Genomic DNA, 23,720 nt, shown 5'->3' on the forward strand with positions numbered 1-23,720 from the left:
GCTTCCTGTCTCCCATCCTCCTCCCGCTATGTATGTTTTTGGTTCTGTCCCTTCTAAGGAGTGGTGCCGGACTGGTCCCATGCGTCCTGGTGTCTCGAAGGGAGGTCAAGGTCTTGAATCAGGTCACACTCTCAGTCTGGTTTCAACATGCTCAACACTCAATCTTTGCATTTCTAGCTCACGCTCTCCAGTGGACCCCAGAGGGAGAGGCAACAGTGCTAGACCCCCGTCACATGGATGGGAGCCGCCGCCCGCTATGGAGAAGGCTTCAGCCATGTCTCCACATGATGCCTCCCAAATAAAACCAAAGCCACCTCCAGACTCATGCCCTGGTGCGTCCGTCTCTATGCAAAACCTGGAGAGTGGAGATCTGTTCAGTCCCAGGAGGAAGCCGGCTCTGCCAAGGGGTCATTTGAGGACTGGGGTTTGAACCAGGAACCTCGCTTCAAGGACTAGCTTTCCCTCATCTTCCTTCATACTCATGCCCAACACCTCCTAAGAGACAGCTTTATTTATTTCTAGAAAAACAACACTGGATCGGTCATTGCAGCGTCTCCACATTTGGACACTTCTCTTGGCTCTGTTGGGCAGCTTGGAACCCAGTGGTTGACATAATTGACCCTTTGGGGAGCTGGAAGAGAAGCAACCAGGGGCCGGAGGCAGGGGAAGGAGCCGTAGGGTCCCAGGATGGCATCCAACGGCACGACCTCTTCCTTTTGTCTGGACCCTGCTGCGTTGAAGATCACCGTCAGCGTGGTCCTCACCCTCCTCATCCTCATCACCATCGCCGGCAATGTAGTCGTCTGCCTGGCGGTGGGCTTGAACCGCCGGCTCCGCAGTCTGACCAACTGCTTCATCGTGTCCTTGGCCATCACTGACCTGCTCCTCGGCCTCCTGGTGCTGCCCTTTTCGGCCTTCCACCAGCTGTCCTGCAGGTGGAACTTCGGCAAGGTCTTCTGCAATATCTATACCAGCCTAGATGTCATGCTCTGCACGGCCTCCATCCTCAACCTCTTCATGATCAGCCTCGACCGGTACTGCGCCGTCACAGATCCCCTGCGCTACCCCATGCTGGTCACCCCTGTCCGTGTCACCATCTCCCTGGTCTTAATTTGGGTCATCTCCGTCACCCTATCCTTCCTGTGTATCCACCTGGGATGGAACAGCAGGACTGAGACCAGCAGTGCCAATCACACCATCCCAAAGTGCAAAGTCCAGGTCAACTTGGTGTATGGCCTGGTGGACGGGCTTGTCACCTTCTACCTGCCTCTGCTGGTCATGTGCATCACCTACTACCGCATCTTCAAGATCGCGTGGGACCAGGCCAAGAGGATCCATAACGTCGGCTCCCGGAGGACTGCCACCATCAGGGAACACAAAGCCACAGTGACCCTGGCAGCCGTGATGGGGGCCTTCATCATCTGCTGGTTCCCCTACTTCACCGTGTTTGTTTACCGTGGGCTAAAAGGGGATAATGCCATCAACGAGACCTTCGAAGCCGTGGTTCTGTGGCTGGGCTATGCCAACTCAGCCCTGAACCCCATCCTGTACGCTGCACTGAATAGAGACTTCCGCACGGCATACCAGCAGCTCTTCTGCTGCAGCCCCACCAACCATGACACCCAAAGAACTTCTCTGAAGTACAACAGCTCTCAGCTGATGAGGATTCCAAGCCAAGGACCCAGGTGGCAGGAAGAGAGGCCCCTGAGGCTCCAGGTGTGGAGTGGGACAGAGGTCACGGCCCCCCAGGGAGCCACAGACAGGTAACTGCCCTGGCAGTTTGTGTGTGGGACGGGGCACAGGGACGGGGTCCCACTCGTGGTAACAGCTGTTCACGAGGTGCTGCTTTGGATGTTATGTGCTGGGAATTCTTCATGAGCACCTTGCAAACCTCGTGTTATTCCATCCTCCCAAACACCCCCTGAGGGAGAACTTTTTACCTCCATTTTTAAAAGGAGCAAGTCAAATCTCAGAGAACTTGGCCAGGGCCACACAGCTGGGATCTGGATAGAGCTCCCCTGACTCAGAACTGGTGGACCTTTTTTCTAGCTACCCTGTCCTTACAATCAGGAGTCCTAAGTTTGAGGTCCAACTCGGCCACTTAGTTAATGGTCATAAGTGTTCACCTAAATCTGCCAGGACAGCCCTCAAATGGCCATGTAATAATGCTGCTGCCTGGGGGTTAAATCAGAGACCCCACTCAGCCCACCATCACTGAGCACCTTTTATGCATCAGCTCTTACTTTCGGGGTGCTCAAGTGGGAGGAGAAAGAGGACTGGCCAAGTTGGGAAGGCAAAGCCTAGAAAGCGAGGCTTGGACATTGTACTGTAGGACTTAGGGGAAGATGGAAGGATCAGAAGCAAGGATGGGTATAACCCAAGCATCTCTGTACTTTGGAAAGAGGGCTCTGGTTGTCCCCTAAGACATGGACCAGAAGAATGAGATGGGGACAGCAGTGAAGGGGGATGTGGTACTGGTCCATGAGAGAGAAGAGAACAGAGCAAAATCTAGGAGGCTATTAAAAAATAGTCTTGTAGACCATTGGATGTCTGGGATGCAGGAGATGCAAGAGAGAGGATGACCCAGGACTCCACCCCCGAGAGGTACCCAGGCTGAAAAGATAAACAGGATCAGAATGACATTGAGATCAACTCACTGTTGACAAAGCCCATGCAAGGTATTAAGGGGTACCTCACCAAAGACTTGAGCGGCCTGAGGAAGCTCACACATGGAGAGAAGGTTTATAGGTCTGAGCAAGCTCTATCTAGCTGTTGAAAGGAATAAATGAAAGGATGCTGGTAGAACATCTGACACATACAAATGCTCAATAAATGTCACTTTCCTTTGTCTTCCCACAGACCATGCCTTTGCTCCCCAGAATGCCGGTCTGTGTGACTGACTCATCCATCCATCCATTCATTCATTCATTCATTTATTCATTCATTCACAAACATTTGTCAACTTCCTATCACATGCCAGGAACAGTGCTGAGCGCCAGGGATGTAGAAGTGACATTTTGGCATCTGTTTTGATGGACGGGTATGGCAAGTCAACTGTACAGCCTCGGTCTCAGCTCTGTGGCTTGAGCGAGCCTCTGCCCCTCTTGCGCCTCAGTTTCCTCATCTCATAGAATGTGGGGTCTGTCTTCAAGCAGCCTGCCCTGGTCACCTCCCAGAGCCACCTGAAGCACACATGTGCTAACGGGCGCCAACAGGCTCTAGGACCCCCGGTAGGATACCGGTCGTCTCTCGACCTTTGAGCATCAGACTTGAGAAAAGCTTGGATGGACTCTGCACACTCACCCGCTCTGGGTGCTGGTCCCTGTGGAGCATTGTGGGGGTGAAACTGCCCAACTGGACCCCTCGGCCTTGTGTCCCTCTGGTCCTTGCAGGAGCCAGGTGTGGAGTGTCCCCCCATAGACTTGGGTCCTGGGCCCTCCACCCGTCCACTGCTATCCTTCTGGAACAAGCTTCATTGCTCCTGCAACCAGCCTCCTCCAGGCCTCCCTGCCTCCAGACTCTCCCTCTCAAATCCATCCTCCAAGCCACCCAAAGGCATCTCTCCCAAATGCAGATGGGGAGGCTTCCACGTCTGGCCTTGATAGATAAGATGACCCTGTCCTTCCACACTGCCTCATTCAGGAAGCAGACTCTGGTACAAAGCAGATTTAGTTCACAAAACAAACAAAGGACAAAGCACGGGGTGTGGACTCTAGAGGAGGCCGTTGGCACTGTTCATTCTCGTTGCCATCCCACTTCCTACTGCTCTTACCTGTGGGGCCCGGGTTAATAGGCTGCCTCTACCCCCAGTCCTTAGGGAGACACTCAGCAGGCACTCACCAGCAATGGCCAGCCCTCACTGAACACACACTAGGTACCAGTTTTAGGTTTGCCACTATTTCTAGGTATTAATCTTTCTGTGACGGCATCTTATCCCCACCCCTGTACCAGGTGCTAGGGTGCAAAGGGAAGTAAAGCCAGCCCCCCATCTCATGCCACCACCTTCACCACCTGTCTGGTTGAGGAACAGACTGGCCACGGTTCAGAGCAGCACGTGCCCAGGCTTGAAACCCAGTGCACAGGGCAGCCAAAGGAGGCAGCGCCTGGCCCAAAGAGCCCGTCCCCGGGAGCAGACCTCTGAGCTGAGCCTCAAATGCGGAGGGGAAAGACCCATTCCTCCAGGGTGGTGCTGGACCCTTTAGACCCGGGGCCTCATTTCATTCTCCACACAACCCTGTGCAGTTGATGCTTGTTTAGTTTCCACTTTACAGATGGGGAAACTGAGGCTCAGAGAACTTAAGTAAATTGTTCAAGGGACACAAGCTAGTGATGCAGCCAAAGCCAAGAGCTGAGCAAAAACGGAAACGGCAGCCCCATTACCACCTGTCTTCTGGGTGCCGGGCACGCTGGGGCAGGGGGCGTCCACCTCCTCTTCTGACCATCACAGCCACCCTGGCCACCAAGGCCAGCTGAGAGGCCGTGCCTGCCTGGGTCACACACAGCAGTCGCGGAGCAGAGGGGTCCAGCAGAGGAGGATGGGGAACCAGTTGGAGGGCCTCATCCTATGGTTGGGGGGATGGGGATCCAGGAAGCCAGGAACAGCCAGAGTTTGATTTTCCAGTAGAGGCTGCCAGGGTGACTGGGGACTTGTGTGGCCCTCCATAAGGTTGGCGCCCAGCTTCCCTGATGACCGATAGTGTGTCCTTCCTGCTCCCCATCTGGGAACAAAACCCAGCATTGACCTGACAGAGAGCCCTTATCCCTGCCAAGGGGCCAGGTGTCTGCCCTTGGTTGGTGATGGCGGAGGTTGCAGGGGGGGTCGGGGGGGGTGGTGTGTGGCACAGTCACCCAAGGGGAGACTCCAGGAGACAGTGACTGAGCTGGCTGGTCCTCCCTGCCCCAAGGCCAACCAGCAGCCACCTCCCCAGCAGGATGCTCTGTCTGTCCCTTCCTGATCCCATTGTCCACCCTTACCCCGCCCCTCATCACCTCTGCCCTTCTCTGGTCCCGGGTCCCCAACCTCACCCCTTCTGCTCCACTGCTTCTACTGAATACAGGCCTGCTTTCGTTTCCAAGGTAGGGCTGCTGTAACAAATGACGGTGAACTCGGTGACTGGAAACGAGACGGATTTCTTTTCTTACAGTTTGGGAGATCAAGAGACTGAGAGCAAGATGTTGGTAGGGCTGGTTCCTTCTGGAGGCTTCAGAGGAGAATCCGTTTCCTTGCCTTTTCCAGCTTCTGGGGGCCACCCGCTCTCCTTGGCTTGTGGCCCCTTCCTCACATCACCCTGACCTCTCGCCTCCGTGGTCACATCTCCTTCCCCTCTTCGGTAGCCAAATCTCCCTCTGCCTCCTTCTTTTAATAAGGGCACTTGTGATTTAGGGCCCACTGGGATAATCCCGGATAACCTCCCCATCCCAAAGTCCTTAACTTAATCACATCTGCAAAGTCCTTTTTGCCATATAAGATAACTTTCTCAGGTTCCAGCAATGAGGATGTAGACATCTGGGGTCCATGTTCAGCTACCACAAGTCCCAGCTCCCTGGCTTAGCATTAGAGATCCTTCATGATTTGGTCCCTGACCACCTCCTGACACCATCCCCACGCCCACATCCACCCTCCAGCCCCCTTCTGCCCCCACCAAAACAAACCACTCAGAGTTCATTCATTCACAAGCACTCACCAAGAATTTGCTACACGCCAGCACTGTTGGGGGTGTAGCAGTGAGCCAAGCAGAGGCCCTCCTCCCAGAGGGATGTTATTCTAGGGCAGTGGTTCTCAAAATGTGGGCCCCCAGCCAGCAGCAGGCTTCTGGGAGCAAAGTAGCTGACGTCGGGCCACACAGCCTCATCCATCCGTGGCAGAGCTAGGATTCCAGCCCAAGCCCGTCTGACCCCAAAGCCAGGCTCTTTCCATGAGGAAATGCTGAATGGACTTGAATTTAGCCCAGGCTCTGAGCGCTACTCCCATAGACAGCAGATGGGGAAACTAAGGCCCAGGGAGGCAAGTGACCTGAGGCCCAGAGCAAGCTGGGGAGGGGCAGGGAGTAGACCCTGTATCTCTGGACCCCTGCCCAGGGCCCTTGGGTCTTTCCCCATACACTCCCTTGCCCTGCGTAATCTCCCCAGGCAGGGAGATAAGACTCCTGAGCGCCAGCCGTCCCTCTCCGGGGCGGGCGGGCACTTCCTCCTCTCTGCAGAGGCCCTGTGCTTGCGGCTGTCACCCTTCCAGGGGCTGGAGTTTGGAGTCAGAGCTCAGGAAGAAGAGGCGCAAAGGGAGGCCAGGAGCCACAGGTGCCCCCCTGCTGCCAGCTCTCTCCCCTCACAGGCCTCTTGCCAGCATTGCCAGGGCCCGCCCTCCTTCTGCTGCCAGTGAGAGAGCATTTCCTCCAGCTGGGAATGGGCCTCTGCTCTGCCCTTCTGGTGCTCTTGGACTCTGATACAGAGTTCTTATCCTGACCAACAAGGCCCTGCCCTGCCCGACTCTTTCCGCTGCCCTAACTCCTCCTCTGGGCCCCTCGGTCCTGTCCCCAGGCCATGCCTATTCCCATCCCACGCACCCTCCTCTCAGCCCAAGACAGTCTTCTTACCCCTCTCGGGACATCCGATCTGTTCTGTGTCTGCTCCCCAAGACCGCAAGCTCCCTGAGGGCAGGCTCACGTCTCTGTTGGTCCCTGTCTAACACCTAGCACAGTGCCTGGCACAGGATACCCAGTAATATTTGTTGAATGAATAAGTGAATGAATGAATGCATGAATATCTCATTCTAGATCCCCAAGAGCCCTGAGAAGTGACTAATACCACCAGTCACTTTAGAGATCAGGGAACCAAGTCTCGAAATGCTAAGTTCCAGGAACACAGTGGGAACTCAGAAATTCCTGGTTCCCTTTTCTAACTTTGACATCACCGTGGGCCTCCCTCCAAGTAGTGGTGTCAGCAGCGGGCCTCACAGAGGAATCCACCGGCTGCTCTAAATCATAGAGTCTGCGGGTGGAAAGAGTCACACCCCTCACCCTGCCTCCCAGGAGAGGTGAAGGGATCCCGGAGTAGGGGTGGGAATCCAGAGTTCGGACAAGCTGGATGCGGTCCATTGCGTCTCCACGCCATGTCCCCATTTGGCCAGAGTTTGGGGGCTGGGGGAGGGCGGAGGTGGCTTTATCTTCTGCTCAAAGTCCAGTCTGGTCTGGCGGAGGAGGCTGCAATTCCCTTAGCAGTAAAAAGTTTACATGACTGATGTACACACACTTCTTAAGAAGGTACTTTGCTCAGAAAGGGAGTTTTGCATAATTTACCGCTTCAAGAGCCCAGACTTGTTTATTTGTATCATTTGGGTCCTGAAATAGTCTAACTTTTTGGCACATTGATTCCAGCATCTCTGAAGGGGCCTTTCTGAGCACTCTTTGTAGAGGCGCCCAGAGCAGCTGGTCCCCCTCCCTTCTCCCCGCCAACCTCCCAGCCCCCGCCGTACCCCGGCTAAGGGGCCTGGCCGCCCCCTGCACACTGGTACCCTGCTGGCTGCTGCTTTGTCACCTCTGCCCTCTGTGCCTGGCGGTCACACCACAAGGCTACTGGGGTGTCTTCCTGCCTCCGTGTGGAAGTTAGGGAGCCCGGTATGAGCCCTGGTCCCCAACTAGTTAGGGGTTGGGTGATGTTAGACAAGTCGTTGACAGTCTGAGCTGAAGTTTCCCTACCTATAAAACTATGATAATTATCAGACCTACTTCGCAGAACTGTGAGAATATAATGGAGTCAAGGATACAGGCACTTAGCACAGTTCCTGGCAGGTGGCAGGTGCTTTAACAGACTTAACAGACATGAATTTTCCTTCTTTGCCATCCATCTCTTTCTCTTTTTCTTTCTTTTCATTTTGTCTCTTTTCTGTCATTTTCTGTCTTTCTTTTTATAACAGTTTTATTGAGATATACTTCACATGCTGTACGATTCACTCATTTCAAGTGTACAGTTCACCGGTTTTTGGTCTGTTCACAGAGCTGTGCAGCCACCACCACAATCAATTTTAGAACATTTTCATCACCCCAAAGAAACCCTGTAGCCTTCAACTATCAACCTCCCGATCCCTGCATTCCCCAGACAACCACAAATCTACTTTCTATCTCTATAGATGTGCCTATTCTGGACATTTCACATAATCTGTGTGCTTTTGTGCCTGGCTGTGTCACTTAGCATAATGCTGTTGAGGTTCTTTCGTTATTTTCTGTCTGTTCTTCCTTCCTCTCCTTTTTCCACTCTGTTTTGTGTTTTCTTTCCCTCCCTTCCCCCATTCCCTTCTGTGTCCATGGTCCCGTTTCTCCTTCACCAAGCGCTCGGGCTTTATGGCAGCTCTCGGCGGTTGGTAGGCCCTTGGGGAGGGGGGCGGGAGGCTGCATCCTGGACCCGCAGGTGGCCCACGTCCCTACCTCCCGCCTGGGTGGGCTCGGAAAGGCCGTTCTCAGGCCTGCGGGGCCCGCACTTCTACACAGCTGCGGGCAGAGCAGCGGACTGCAGCAAGGTATTAACCCTTTTCATCTTCTGTCTCTTCAGAGAGTTTGGGGAGTGAGACCCCCTTCCCAGCCCTGGAGAGGAAGTCAGGGGAAGAGCAGAGGGAGAGGAGGTGGGAAGCCTTTTACAACCTCAAAAGTCAAGGAGAATAAATGGTGGCCCCCCCCCAGGAGTCACTTGAAAGGTAGAGAACCCCTCCTTTACCTCCCTGGTGATTGTGCCTTTGAAGCGAGCTGGAGGCCCCGTCTGTGCCCCGCCATCCTCCCTCCCTCCCTGGCTTTGCACAGACCCCTGCCCCTGCGCTCTCCCCACCTTCCCTTCTGGCTCCTTGTGCCGCAGATCTGACAGGATTGCCATGGAGCTGCCTTCCCAGGGGCTGCGAAGGGGAGGGAAGGGGAAGCATGCCTTCGGGGCCGCTGCTAGTAGCTTCGTACCCATGAGAAAAAGGTGAACACTCTAGGTGAACAAATTAAGAGAAAGCCCTTTCTCCAGGGGACCCAGCCCCAGGCCACACAGCTTGGCAAGCAGAAAGAGGTCTGGATTTCAGCCCCGATGCCCTTGTGCAGAGAACAGCCTGCGCAACTACAGGGAGGCCCTGCAGACCTTCCAGACCCCTGGGAGACGGCAGGGTGGAGGGCAGGGCTCTGCCAGCCTCTTCTGCAAAGGGCCAGATAGTAAATAAGTTAGCTTTGCGGCGCCTATGTTCTCCGTCACCACTACTCAACCCTGGTGGTATGGCACAAAAGCAGCCCCAGACGATCCTTAAATGAATGGGGGTGGCTGTCTTCCAATAAAACTTTATTTATGGGCACCAAAATTGGAGTTCCATATCATTTTCACCAGTCACAAAATGTTATTCTTCTATTCACTTTTTTTTCCAACCATTTCAGCAAAATAGGCGGTGGGCTGAATTTGGCCCACAGGCTATCGTCTGCCAACCGCTGGTGTAGGGGAAAGAAAAGGGTGCCAATTCCAGCCCCAGCACTTGCTGGCTCCTGGACTTTAGGCAGGTGGCTTGCCCTCTCTGAGCCTCAGCTTGCCCATCTGCAAAATGGGGATAAAAATACCTCCCTGTGAGGATTGTGATGAGGCTTAGCACCGATTTGTGCAAAGCTCCCGACACAGGGTAGATGCTTGTAAGGGGTAATTTTTATTTCTTCCTTTCTTTTCCCTTTATTTCTTCCTTCCCCCCTCCTTCCTTCCCTCCCTCCCTCCCTCTCTTCCTTCCTTCCTTCCTTCCTTCCTTCCTTCACTCCTTCCCTCCTGTGGCCCCTCTGTAAAGGAGCAGCTGAAAAGTCCATGGCAGGCTCTGTGGACTTGTGTCTCAGCTGTGGCCACTGAATCGCTCAGTTTGAACCCTGACCCTGAGGCTCATGTCCCTCCTCTGAAAATGGGGGCTTGGATCCATCTCAGGGGACCATTCCAACACTAATTATATATAAATGCTTAACAAGAGAGAGAAATTATGCCAAACCCCCAACTGTGTTTGTGTCAAAAATCTTCTGGCGAGGGCGAGGAGGAACCTGTTTTTCATACTAATGAGTCACCCTGAGTATGGAGGCAAATGCAGTAAAACATGTCCTTGTCGCAACCTGAGCCTTGAGTGCAGGGGTCACAGGCAGGTAGGGATGCAGATTGGGTGCAGAACAGAGCTCCTAGAGAGACCCAGCCTGGCAGACAGGGGACCGGGGTTTCTCACTGCCTCTGCCACTGACAGGCTGTATGGCCTTTAGAAGATCACATCCCTCTCTGAGCCCCAGTTTCCTCATCTGTCAAGGAGAGCTAAGACTTCTAGCAGATGTCACTGCTCTTAAAGCAACAGCAGTGAGCCACAGGGCTCTCTGTTTTCGGGTGATGCTGTGTTCATTAATCCTACAGCAGCTGTTTGTGGTCGTGTCAGGGGGACACGGACGGGGTGTGCCTGAGACCCAGTGGGTATTTTAGGGCGTCCACAGCCCCTGAGGATCCCCTAAGAAGTAAGGACCATTCCCGCGCTGCCCACCTCTGGGCAGGGAGGTGGGGGGCAGGGGAGTTTGTCCCAGCTCCCCAAAGTGGCATGTGGCTCTGCTTGTCCACATCTGATCGTGCAGAAGGCTGCAGCTTGCAGGGAGGGCCACAGGCTTTGGGACCCACAGGTGGGTGGATGAGACTCAGGGCTTCCTCATTCCAGGACTGAGCACATGCCAATGTCACCCAGGGACGGACGCTCTGGGTGGGTGGGCAGCAGGGCATTCCCCAGCACCCAGAGGATTTGGGGGAACTTCCCCTTTCCACACTGACTTGGGAAACACAGAATATTTACAAATACTTCATCATCATTGAAATGGAACGTTAAAATTGAAAGTCAAAGAGAAACTCCATTCCAATTGCCATCTTACACTAGCCCTGAAGTCACGCTCCGTACTCCCTCTCTGTCACTCATGAGAGATGTGGTCCTAATATCATGGCGACAAGAGGATCCACATGTGGAGATCCTAAGCAGGTCTCTGCTTTAGAGGCTGCTGAGTCTTACTGATTCATTCACTCAGTCGCCCTTTAGTGCCCCTTCCCCGCAGGGTGTGGTGGGGGTGGGGGGTAAAGGGGGCGACTAATGGATCTGTGAGATGAGCTGTGGGATAAGTGCTGGGACCTGGCAGGTGTGGGGGCCCAGAGGGCCCCGGGGTGGCCCGGGAATCGGGCAAAGCCTCCTGGAAGGGGTGATGGCTCAGCTGACTCCTGAGGGACAAGCGGGAGTTTTCTAAGCTGAAAGGCAGAGGTTAGAGGTGCCATCCTAGGCAGAGGAGGCTGGAAGTGGGGAAGGAAAGGAGGGATGGGGAGGGGAGAGAGGGACCAGGGATTCACAGACGATGGGAAGGCGACTGATGGGCAGGTACTTCCTTTTCTAAAACTTTGCCCCCATCTGATAAGTAGGACTGATCATCCCAGCCCCTCCCTCCCAGGGCTGGGAAAGGGACCAAGGGCGTTAATGCTTGGCCTGGGACGGAAGCTTAGGGCAGAGCGCTGAGTCCGCTCAGGTGTAAGATTCTTTGCTTCATTCTGCTCTGGACGCCCACAGGCCACCACTTCAAGGTTGGTGGAAAAACGTACATTTTCCAGGTCAGGGACTCTCAGGCACTTCCAGCTGTAAACACGGTGGCTTTGGAAGTTGAACCCAGTCAATACAAGAGTCTCTCCACTGCCCCCTCCTTCCCTCCAGGGCAAGCTAAGCTCCCGGAGGCTGTCTGGCCCCCATGGCTTCCTTCTCCCTCCATAGTGCCCATGCCATGCCTGGGCCCTGGGGACACAGCTGGCCTGCTCCAGGCCTCCCCTGGGTTGCTGAGGAAGAGCCACACCCTCCCAAGGGCCTCGGCCTCTGCTACAGGCCCCCAGGCCCCCAGGAATCCCCCAGCAGGCAGGCCCCAAGGCCCAGCCACATGCTAGGGCTCACTGTAGGTCTGGGAGATTTTAGGGGCCTCTTGTACCCCATGTGAGAGCAGAGGAACTGGGGTACAGAGCTCCGTGAAGCCTCCTCACGGCCATGTCTGCAGGCCCACCCCCCTTGTCCTAGGAAGTCGGACACAAGCCCCTCTACTTTCAGACCCTCACACTCATCCTCCGGCGACCCCCTCACCTCACCTCCAGTGAGCATTCTGACCCCAAAGGACAGGCTGGGGGCAGGGCCCACTCTAGCAGCTAACTCAGCCTCCTGCCCCAGCTTCCTCTCTGGGTGCTGGGGAACTGCTCTCACAGCCTCCTGAAAGCCAAATGCCCTTGAACTCCCTCACCATTGTTTCTGTTTCTGTTCCGAGTCACTGCCTGAATGGCGGAGTGGGGTGGAGGGGGCGGCGGCACTGGCAATGGGGACAAGCCCACTACATCTCAAATTAGTACCCTCTGCTACCCCACCAGCGACGCACCACACACCTGACACACTGGCCCACGTTCAACACCTAACTAGCCGGTGATGCTGACTAGTAACCACCACTGCCCTGGGAATGGCTGAGCCTGGTAGAGTCAGACTGCCTGGGAGCTGATTGACCCTGGGCACGTTACCTCTCCGTGCCTCCATTTCTTCATCTGTAAATGGGGATGTTGCTAGTACCCGCTTCAAAAGGTCATTGTAAGGGTTCGAGGAGAGAATAGATATACAGGCCCGAGAACAGTATCGTCCACAGCAGTTCACTGGCAGGCATGGGGCTCCATGAGGAGCCTCGAGATGGACTAAAATGTTCCCTTATTGTTGTATTTTGCCCTTGTCTCGACGTTATTTTTGCTCTTATAAGCAATCCTCTGATGAACATCTCCATGCCGAGAATATTCTGTTTCTTTCAAATTATTTCCCCAGAAACTGAATTTCTGGAACCGGAATTACTGGTGAAAGGAGAGGGATATTTGAGGCCTTTTGTTACACTTTGCTTAATTGTTTTCTAGACTGGCTGTACGGGGGCCCACCAGCCACCTCTGAAGGCATCACTTCCTGGGTGCCACGCAGGGGGAGGGTCCTAGAAGGGCTGTGAGGGGGGCTGACTAGGGCAGAGGTATAGCTGGCAAGGAGAAGGGGTCTTTGGCATTTAAGGATGGACAGAGGGGCAGGGAAGAGGGAGAAGAAGGGGCTAAGGAGGAACCATCAGAGAGGTGAGCCCACGCCCAGGGCCTGAGCCGTTCAGAGACTACAGAGCAGATAAGTCTTCAGTCAAAAGAACTGGCATAGTGATGCCAGGAGCTGAGCCCGGGATGCAGCGCCTGACCCACCTGGATGACCTTGGGCAAATGGCAGCCTCTCTGAGCCTCAATTTCCCATCTATGAAATGGGCGTGACCTTTCGCCTGCCTCAGCGGGGTGGGATGGAGTGAGTGATAGGACATGACTTTGAGACTTGCCTCGGGCACTGTGGGTTCTTTTTCCGTGAGCAGCCACTGGCGTGAGTGGGCAGGGTTTTGGGGGTTTCCTGCGGTTTTAAAAAACATTCCAGAGTTTCAGGGAGAGGATTGGGCAAGCCAGCCAGTCTCAAAGAGAGGTTACTTAGGGTTGGAGCAGCCGGGCAGGGTGAACACAAGATCTCCCTTGGGACTGGGGAGATCTGAGCATGGCCCAGAGTCCACATGCATTGGACAGGGAGGGGAGGTGGGGGCAGGGAATCTCCAGCTTTGCAGGTGGGCCAAGCTGGGCTCTTTCAATCCTCCACCACTTATTGGCTGTGCAAGTGAACTAAAGTTCTTTGGGCTCAGACTTCCTCATCTGTTGGAGATAAGAATATCGTAACTCTATCATATGTATCACATGGATATTGTGAGAGTTCAACGTTAAGTGCCTGACCCATGATCACTCTCAACGTTTTATTATTCTGCCGTCTCATTCATCAGCAAAAAGTGGGTGACACGGAGGCAAAGGAAGGGTTGAGTGGAAGTAAGCCACACCACGCCTTCACTGCTCCTTCAAGCAGCAAGCCCAGCGTGCTATAACATGCCCAACACTCCTTACCGGCTGTGTGACCTCGGGCAAGTTTCCTAACCTCTCTGTGCCTTAGTTTCCTCCTCCATCAAATAGGGGGACTAACGGTACCTACCCCTTGAGGTTGAGCTCATATTTACAAAACGCCCAGAACCAGGCCTGGCGTGCAGCAGGAGCTCCGTGCATAGCGGCTGTCATCTGGTTGCTCTTAGGGCTCAGAGCACAGGCTTTGGACCTAGCAGACGTGGCACAGAGCCTTGTTCCTCCACGCACTGGTGTGACCTTGGTCAGGCAGATCACTTAATCCCACGAAGAGCCAGTTCCCTCATCTGTAAAGAAGTGGGTGGTGGGGCCCCCAAGGCACCCCAAACATACAGTAAGCACTCAACGTGACTATTGACTGAGGGCCTTAAAGAGGACCCCATGGAAACTGCCAGACCCATGCCCTGAGGCCTTGGCTCTCCCAGTGGTGGGTGCATGCCTCTCCCACCTTATTTGTCATGAAAATGAACACTGTTTTTGCAAAACTCCTGCAGGAAGCCTTTGCCCAGCTTGAAGGACAGAAAGAGAGCTCCATCTATGGACTTGGCCATGGGCGCCCATCATCCTGCCCCAGCCCTCCACCTTTCAAAGCAGACGCTGATGCAGGCAAACCCTCTGTGTTTACTTCCAGAAAAGTATGAGAAGGCCCTGAAAAAAATCATTTCTTTCATGAGCGGAGGGCTGAAGTTTGGTCATTTCGGCCAAATACTGGGTAGTACTGGTTTGTGGTAGAAAACAAAGTTATTTGAAGATAACACTCATATGAGTGGGCTCTGGGTAACTTGGCATCCTGAAATTTCCACCTCATAGCTTATTTTAAGACAACCAGAAATTAGGTCTGCTTGGAGAAGAGGGTCACCCCTGATTTTGGCAAAAGCGTAAGGCAAGGGGACAGACACTTGGTGGGTTGTGGCTGGCTCCCAGGACACTAGAGGGCCACTTCCCCTTTCTAAGTTCCTCCACTTCCCTTTCCTCAAAAAGGAGAGGGGACTTTGCACTGACCCAGTTTGCAGGATATATGTGAAACTGCCCTTCTGGGTGTGGCAGTTCCCCCAGATGCTTGGGTGCGGGATAAGCAAGGGTCTGGGTCCAGGGATCAACCCAGCCTTCAACACGCAGTCCCTCAAGTGCCAGTTCTTGGTGACCCTCAGGGAAAAGCAGCTAATGGCTGTACCTATCGCGGGAAACAAAGGAGGAGGGAGAAAGGGAGAATCTTCTGGAATTTCTAAACGTTTCTCTTCTCCCATCACTTCTCCTGGCTTCTACAGCACTTCCCCTGGGATTATGCCCATTTTACAGATGAGGAGATGGGTTTCGACAGGGAGGTGGAGCTGTCTGAGACCCGACAGCAGGGGAGTGAGGAAGCCTCAAACTGAATGCATGACTCCTGGTTCTAAATCTCACATTTTGTCCCAATCATCCCAACACAGGGCTGGTGCTCAGCAGGTATTTGCTGAAATGGTCACCATGCCTCACTGTCTGTCCCAAGGTCCTGGCTCACAATGCTCTTCTGGGCTGGTAGTAGTGGGAAGGTAGATATAGAAATAATGCCAGCATGAGACACCACACAGAGGGGTAAGGGTGCCCCACAGCCAGGGGAAGTGCTTCTGCTTCTGCTGACCTGTGAACTTGGGAAGTCAGAAAATGGGAGAATCACTATCGAAAATGAGATTGGCTGGGTTTTTCATTCATTAGTTCACACACACGATTGAACACCTGCTATAAACTTGGACAGTGAGGTAAATGATGAAAGATCCAACACCTGCCTTTAGTCTGGGAGATAGACAGGTAAACTGATGGTTAACCCAAGGAGGTTAAGTGTCTCAGCGGAGGGGCTGTAGGAGCCAGGAGGGAATCAGTAATCCTGAGAGACCTCAGAGACAGCTTCCCAGAGGAGGTGATGCCTGAACAGAACCTTGAAACACTTCAAAGTGCACAGCAAAGAAGGTAAAGGAATTTCAAGCAATGGGGATGACATATATATAGGTGCAAGTACAAGACAGAGCAGAGTAATGTGTGCATGAGGTGGTTCTGTGTGATAATTTGTACTATAAGCAGTAGTAGATGGTAATGGAAAAGGTCACTGACAGTCATTATCTGAGTCCTTACAATTGTCCTGTGAGCTTGATATTATTAACATATTTCACAGACGAGAAAACCGAGGTTCAGAGCGAGACTGAGCAAGGCTTCTCACTGAAACTGGGTCCTGACCCCTGGTGGCTGAACATATTATAGCACCCACATGTGAAAAGATATTCAAAGAACATTTATTTAAGAATGCTATTAGGACACTATTAACTGCCAGTAGCAGAAACCCAATTAAAAGAGGTTGGGATTGGTGGAGGTAGGGAACTAGCTTATAGAACTGAAGAAATCAAGAGTAGCTTCAAGTTGGATTCAGGAGCTCAAATGTCATCATAAATTTGTCTTTCTCCAGCTTTCAACTCAGTTTCACCCTGTGTTGCCTTCATTTTCAGTTAGAGTCTCCCCATGGTGCCACCAGGAGCTCCAAGCTTACATCTTACCATCTTAGTAGCCCCAATGGAAAATATGCCCCTTTCCTCCCGTTCCAACAGAAAGTTTTAGGCTTAAGTTTCATTGGCTGGATGGGGTCCTGTCTCTACCTCTGTACCCAGACCTGGAGCCAATGCAATGAATAAGGTAAATCTCACCTCACCCACATGGACAAAGAGTAGGGAAGTTTGGATCCCAAAGAAGAGTCAAGGTGTTATTACCAAGAGAAGGGGGATTGATGATGGGAAGGTAAAAATAAGATGTTTACCATAAGCACTTACCGAATGGCAGACAACCTATTATGTGCTCTCCTAGAACCCCATTAACATCTCCGAGCCTCAAGTGTCAGAGCTCAGGGCAAAGATGGGCCATAAAGGAGTCCAGGAATATTAAACATACAAGTATCTCTAGACGTGTGTAATGTAATGAAGTCTACACAGTGTGGGAATCCAGCTTAGTGTCTCATCCCAACTTACATTTGGCATGAATGGGAAGCTAAGTAGAGGAGGAAGGTCTCCATACCACTAGACATTATTAAGTTAAATACGCATGGCAAAAAATTTTAATAAGAGGATGGAAATTCCATATGGTAAGGAGGAAAGAGAAGGAGAAAAAAGGCAGTTTAAAACAAAGCAAAAAAAAAAAAAAAAAGACCGGAAATTTTAGAAAAGATGGGACAAATGTAGAACACAAAATCATATACAAGAAATTAGTCAAAATATATCAGTAATCACAGGACATATAAATGGAATAACCTGGACCAATTAAAAAAATGGAGATTGTCAGACTTGATTTTTTTTAAACCCAAACAAATATTTTTACAAGAGATAGACTCAAGGAAACAAAAAAGTTGAAAGTATAAGGAAGAGAAAATAAGATATACTAGGCAAATAATAACCAAAAGAAATCTGGGTAGCTATATTAACAGCAGACAAAGTGAACTGTAAGCAAAAAGTATTACTAAAGATAAAGAGGGTCACCATCTTTTGAAAAAAGATTCAATTCACTAGAAGGATAAGAATTCTAAACTTGTATGTACCAAATAAACCAGCTTCAAAAAGTAAAACTGACAAAGTAACATTGACAAAACTACAAAGAGAAATTAATCATTAACATCATAAGCAAACAATATTAAGACTAAAAGGGAGATATTATTATAGATTTTGCAGAGATTAAGAAAGATGATAAGAACATCGTGGTCGATTTTATGCCCAAAACAAGGGAAAATTCAGATGCAGTGCACGAATTCCTAGCAACAGAACTTGCCAAGACTGACTTGGGAAGAAATAGAAAACCCGAATGGTCCTATAACCATTAAAAAATAAAGAAAGTGAATGAAACACCAGTAGTACTTGGTTTTGCCAAGGAGTTCTACCAAACACTCAAGGAACAGATTGTTCCAGTCCTGCTCAAACTCTTCAGAGGAGAGAAAAAGGGAAACTCTCCTGTTTATTTGATGAGGCCAGTAGAGCGTAGATTCGAAAACAAGTATGAGAAGGGAGGAGATAAAAATGAGAAACAACCCAGATGTCCACCAGCAGGCGAATGGATAAATAAATTGGAGTATCTTCCCATGATGGAATACTTTATGACTGTGAAAATGAACTACAGGTTCACGCATTGACAGAGTTTAATCTCAAAAGTATAATGTTAAACAACAACTAAAAAAAGGAAGCTACAGAAAAGAATCCTAAAACATGGTTCCATTTATATAAAAGTAAAATGCCGGCAGAACAACACAGTATATTATTCAGGAGGACATACATATTTGCTGAAACAAGTCAGGGACTGGTAAATTCTGTTTCTTAACCTGAGAGGTGGTTACACTTGTATTCATTTTAATATTCTTTAATATTTTAAGCCACACATATATGTTTTTTATATAGCCTCTTTGATGTATTTCATTTAAAAATATTTAATGACACAATCTCCATGTAGCAAAAAGATATGTCTGAGTAGAGGAGTTATTTGAGATGTTTATTTTCTTCTTTTTGTTAGTCTCTATGTTCTGAATTTTTTACTATGAACATGTGATACTTCCATAATAATATTATTTTAAATGATTTTACAGCCTTTTAGAAGAAGGGAGGTAATTTCCTAGCCTCGAGCTAGCTTGTCTTTGATAATTTCACTAATCTACGTGAAAGTCACTTTATCACACTTCAGGCTCCATCTGGAATGTTAATCCAAGGGTAGATACCTGCCTACTTGATCAAATATGTACACTGCTGGCGCGGAGAAGAACCGGAGCCTCTGAAGTGCAGGGGTGTGACCTGGAGGTCCAGGTGAGGGCAGGTGTTCTGGGGACGGTGGGGCTGGCCAAACCCACGAGAGAGCTTGGGCCATGCAAGGCCTCCAGCACTGGCTAAGCCAGAACACACCATGCACTGAAGGAAGCTTGGGTGTTGGCTGTGGGTGCTGGCTGTGTCGTTGTTCACAAAGCCTTTACAAAGGCAGGCATCCAAATCTACACCTCCCCTCTGATGGACCCTAAGGGGAAGCATGATGCTTTTCTCTCTCTCCATGTGGAAGGGAGTGAGTTCGATTCCTCTGGCAGCCAGAATACCTTAACAGATGATGGCTAGAGCTGAGGCCAGGCACGAGTTTCATGGGACATCCGGAGGACCCACAGTGAGTCTCAGGGCCAAGCAAGGGCTAGCTTCCAGCCTGAAACTGGACGAAGAAAACTACTGCTCCAGCCTAGTCAGGGAAGCAAGAAACTAGGTGGCATCCATTGCCTTAGACAGAGCTAAAGCCAGATTTTGTCCTGCCCTGGAGCTGCAGAGACCCCAGGCAGAGTGTCTAGGGACACCAAGCAATGCTTAGCTTCTCCTGCATTGGGGCCAAGCGTGAGCCAGGATGGGCCAGGACTTGCAAGGACACTCCTCAAACCACACTTGCTTGCAAATCCCCTTCCCTGTGCAGCCCATAATCCTCTCCCAACTGCATTATATACACTTAAATCTCTACACCACCTGGCTGTTTTCACTGAAATATATTTATAAGACTTTATATCATCACCATAAATGGAAATGCAGTATCGCTTGTGGAAAACAGAAAGTACTTGTGATCATAGAAACAATGACACAAAACAATGCCACCCAAGTTTGGCCAGATCCCATTGCCTGATTAAAGCTCTGAGCCTGTCCCCACTCCAGGTTATAAAGGGACACCTGCGTGTTGAGTACTAAAAACACAGGCCCTCCACACTGAGGCTTTTTCTCTTGACCTCAGAAGGCCTGAAATAAAAACGATGAAGGAATTCTTACTCACTGAAAGTATCAGAAGGAAAAAGCAGGTCAGCTGTCTACATCTTAGCAGGCAACAGGGCAAAGGAATTTTGTATAACCAGATACAGGGGAAGTCTTCATCCTTCTGAAAATGTATGTCAAATACTTTGTTAAAAACTTTCCTCCCAAGTGTTTGGCTAACTTAACCTTCAGTGACCTTCAATCAGCTTGACTCAATGGACACAAATGAGGGCCTACTATGCGCCGGCAGCCACTTAGTAGGGGTTTGAAAGGCAAGCGCCTTGCCTTCAGGGACCACACATTCTAATGGAGAGACAGACGCATTCACAACTGATTTTAATGCAAGGGTGAATAAATCTTTGTGTCTTCTTCTCCCAGCCTTCCCCCAACTCATGCAAAACATGATGTAGGTGTTCAGGCATCATTTTATTCAGACACAGAAATAGCAAACATTCATTGGGCTCCTACCATGAGCCAGGCAATGTGTGGGATACTTTTAAACATATTTTATAACACTTAATCCTTTCAAGAATCGGAAAGGTGGTTATTTTTACCTCCACTTAAGGTTCAGAGAGGTTAAGTAACTTGACCAAGGGTACACAGCATGTTAGAAGCTGATTTGGGGTTTGAAAGCAAGTCTCCTGAATGCTCCCCATTGTGGGTTAAGGGAACAAGTCCCTGTTGCACGTGGGAGGTTCCCCGCCCCATACCACCCCACCCTTCCCAGCTCCCGGCTTAGAAGAAGCAAAGGCCAGAGGCTAGGTCTGGCCCTACTGGCCTTGCTCGGTGGTCACCTCGGCCCTAACCTATGCTTGTGTCTCCCCAGGAAGCCAGCGATGTCCTGCACCCTGTGCTCCAGCAATCTTCTGAGCTGCTGCAAGAGCCTGTGGGCACTTAGATTCCTCCAGAGACACGTGGGAGGCCCCTTGGAGGAGCAGTCGGGAAAGCCACTGTCTGAGGAGCTGCTAAGGACACTGGCCCAGGAATCGGTGAGGATGCTGCCCTCCGAGGCTGTCTAGACCCAGCCCCAGGACGCTGAAGATCCTGCTTCTGGTCACCAAAATTTGACTCCTGGAGCCACTAAGGACCCAGCAGCCCACCCAAACCACCGAGGACACACCCTAGCCTGAGTCTGGGGACTCCCAGGGCACATGGTGGGTGCTGGGGTCCTCTGGCCTCGGATGGAGCAGACTGCTCTGCGCTCAGACTCCCCTGGGTCTGGGTCTGCTGAATCCCATGGGTTCAGAGCTCACGTTGGTGCTGGCCCTGAGTCACGGGCAGAGACGGTGGGACTTTCGGGGATGCGCACACGGGCGCGTACACGGAGGTGTATGTGCAGACACACGCCTGCCCTCTGAGCACGGCGGAGGGTTGTTGCCATGAAGCGTTGGCCTCTCACTCCCTCGTGGGTTCTGCGGGATGAAGGGAGGGAAGGGAAGGGAAAGGAAGGACGTTAGCCTTTAATGAACACCTACTGTGTGCCGAGTACACATGAGCTCATGCCGCATGAGCTCACGTCATCCTCGTTACATGTGGCAGGGATGGTTGACCTGTCTTTACAGGAATGGAGACTGAGGCTCAGAGAAGTAAGGGGCCACTCAACTAGAAAGTGTGCCTGGCACATAGGAGGCACTTGAGAATAGTTGTTAAAGGAAGGAAGGAACAAACAGACGAATAGACAAATGAGAGGATGGGTAGAAGCTCTTGACACAACACTACACTGCCTCTCAGGAGAGGCCACGATATTTCCTTGACTCAGCCGACCCTCCTGCTAGCGAGGCTTAGACCCGGAGCCTGGGGGGTCCCTTCATGCTGCAGTTCTGACCCTCTCTGGTGCTTTCCATCAACAAGGAGTGGCATGGAGCAGACTTGCTGGGGAAAGTGTGCGGGGCCACAGGGAGGAACAGGGAGAGGTGGGGTGGTGAGGACATGACAGGCGGGGGTGGGGAAGTTGGCCCCGCTGCACTCTCTGCTGGATGCGGGACCGTGGGCGTGGCGGCGGACACCTTGGAGCAGCTCTTTACTCCTCTGCCCCAGGGGCTACGCTCCCCTTTCCTATTTTCAGGGTTGTTGAAGAGGCCCAAGGAGGTGGAGCCCCAGAGAGATAAGGGTGTTCCTGGGCTCTCCTCGCTGACCGCTGCCCCTCCCTGAGCCCACTCTTCCCTTGGTTCCAAGAACCCCTGTTGTGGTCCCCCTCCCCATCCACCCATGCCTTTTCAGTCCCTCTTTCAGCCCACCATTCTCTCCCCAGCCACCACATGTGCTGTTCCCCAAGGCTCAGTCCTGAGTCTTCTCCTCTCACTGCGATTTCTCGCCCTCTGTGCCCTCGTCTCCACCCTCTGAAGGTACTAGGAGACTTATCTCTAAGGAGATTACTCACACATGTGTACCTGGAGCCCAGGCTCCTTCTGGGAGCCTTTGACCGGCTTTCAACCTCACCCTGAGCATGTCCACAGCTGCACCTTGACCATCTCCCTCCGCCTGCTCCTCTCCCAGGGTCCCCCTTCTCGGACAGAAGCCCTGCCATTGGCTTCAAAGGTCAATCTTGGCATCAACTTTCTCCTGGCTCCGCATGGTCCATCCTCTTGTATCCTAGCTCCCACTTGTATCCACCGTTTACCTGGTTCTCTCCACCTGCCTTGTCATCACTCAGTCCCACTGCCATCCCCTCCAACAGGACAATTGAAACAGCTTCCCGTATTCCCCACTGGCCTACCCCCAGCCCACCCTCCACCCCACGGCCACACTGGGCTGTGCAAAATGCAAACCCATACAGAAAACCATCTTTCCCACAGCCCTCAGGCCCCGCGTGGTGGGCTCTGACATGCCTTCCAGCCTCCTCTTGCCCCACACTCCCTTCCATCTCTTCATCCCAACCCTACCGGCCTTCTCCTTTGGGTTTATTTATCTCACTACTCCTTCCAGCTACCAGGCCACACACAGAGCTGCTTCCATGACTTGAAAAGCTCCTCTTGCCCTTTCAGCCATAGGATCTCAGCCAAAACGTCACTTCTTGAGGGAGTCTTTTTTGACCCTCCCTATTGGGTCAGTCCTCCCACCCATACCCCCAGAACTGTCCTTGGAAGCCATGGGCATGGTTGTCATTTACAGTCATCTGTGTGGTTCCCTGACCCCTGTCCGTCTCCCCTACTCAGGAGGTCATGAGTCTTGCCTGTTTCTGTTGACCATTTTATGTCTAGCCCTTAGAAGACTGTTTGGCCTATATAGTAGGAGCTTTAAGCAGTTTATCTGCCAATACACCTGAAGGCACAATTTGCCCCAGTGCAGTGGCCCCCAGAGATGCTCAGTCTCTTGGCTGGATTCCTTCTGGAAACCCCAGAATCCCCTTCTTGGAAATTTCCCCAAGAGTCTGAGACAGGTGAATCTCTAAGTCATGGCCAAGTAGATAGAGCATAAGACTGGTCTGGCTGATCACAGACTCAGCTGGTCAGGGCTGAGGTCAAGGTGCTCACATGCCACTTGCCACTGCAGGTCTGTCTCTAGCTGCCCCTGCCCTCCTGGGGGCCTCCTGGAGCCCCTGCTGGCTGCAGAAGTGAGGCATATGCTCCCTAGAGGAGAACCATCTGTGGTGGGCCCCCAAATCCATGTTTTGTGTTACCATCATGTTCCAATAAAGCTATCAAAACAGATGCTGCCTTGCGGTTTTATTTTTTAACTTCCTGGTGAGGAAATACTTCCCAAACTTCATCATATGGTGTGTCTTGATTTAGAAAAAGAATTATCATAAAATGTTGGGGTAAAGGCCAACTGGGAAATTGCCTTAAAAGGTGAAAGAGTTTTCAGGTAATTAGGTCTCATCTTGAAATGCCCTGTTAGAAATGAGGGACGGGCTGATCATAAACATCAGATCTTCTTCCTGCTCACCTAGTGAGCCAGGTACATGGTAGGCACTCAGTGTTTGTGGAATGGAATATTTCAGAAATTGTCCGATGCAGAGATGCTTTTGGTAGGTGGGAGAAAAAG

At 51.6% G+C, this 23,720-nt stretch overlaps 1 protein-coding gene across 1 annotated transcript; it reads left to right on the forward strand.

Annotated features, from left to right (window-relative positions):
• Positions 1–493: 493 nt before the first annotated feature.
• HRH2 (histamine receptor H2) lies at positions 494–21,196 on the forward strand. Its single transcript, XM_059919652.1, has 2 exons — positions 494–1,763; positions 20,563–21,196. The coding sequence occupies exons 1-2, from the start codon at positions 688–690 to the stop codon at positions 20,753–20,755; spliced, it is 1,269 nt and encodes a 422-aa protein (XP_059775635.1). The 5' UTR covers positions 494–687; the 3' UTR covers positions 20,756–21,196.
• The last annotated feature ends 2,524 nt before the right edge of the window (positions 21,197–23,720 follow it).

Source organism: Balaenoptera ricei, chromosome 3 (assembly GCF_028023285.1).
Source record: "Balaenoptera ricei isolate mBalRic1 chromosome 3, mBalRic1.hap2, whole genome shotgun sequence".
Taxonomy (NCBI): domain Eukaryota; kingdom Metazoa; phylum Chordata; class Mammalia; order Artiodactyla; family Balaenopteridae; genus Balaenoptera; species Balaenoptera ricei.

Excerpts from the sequence above, each read along its gene's own strand:
- HRH2 (XM_059919652.1), top strand. The coding sequence starts at position 688 with ATGGCATCCAACGGCACGACCTCTTCCTTTTGTCTGGACCCTGCTGCG. Across the intron at positions 1,764-20,562 it reads CCCCAGGGAGCCACAGACAG|GAAGCCAGCGATGTCCTGCA; the intron begins GTAACTGCCCTG and ends GTGTCTCCCCAG.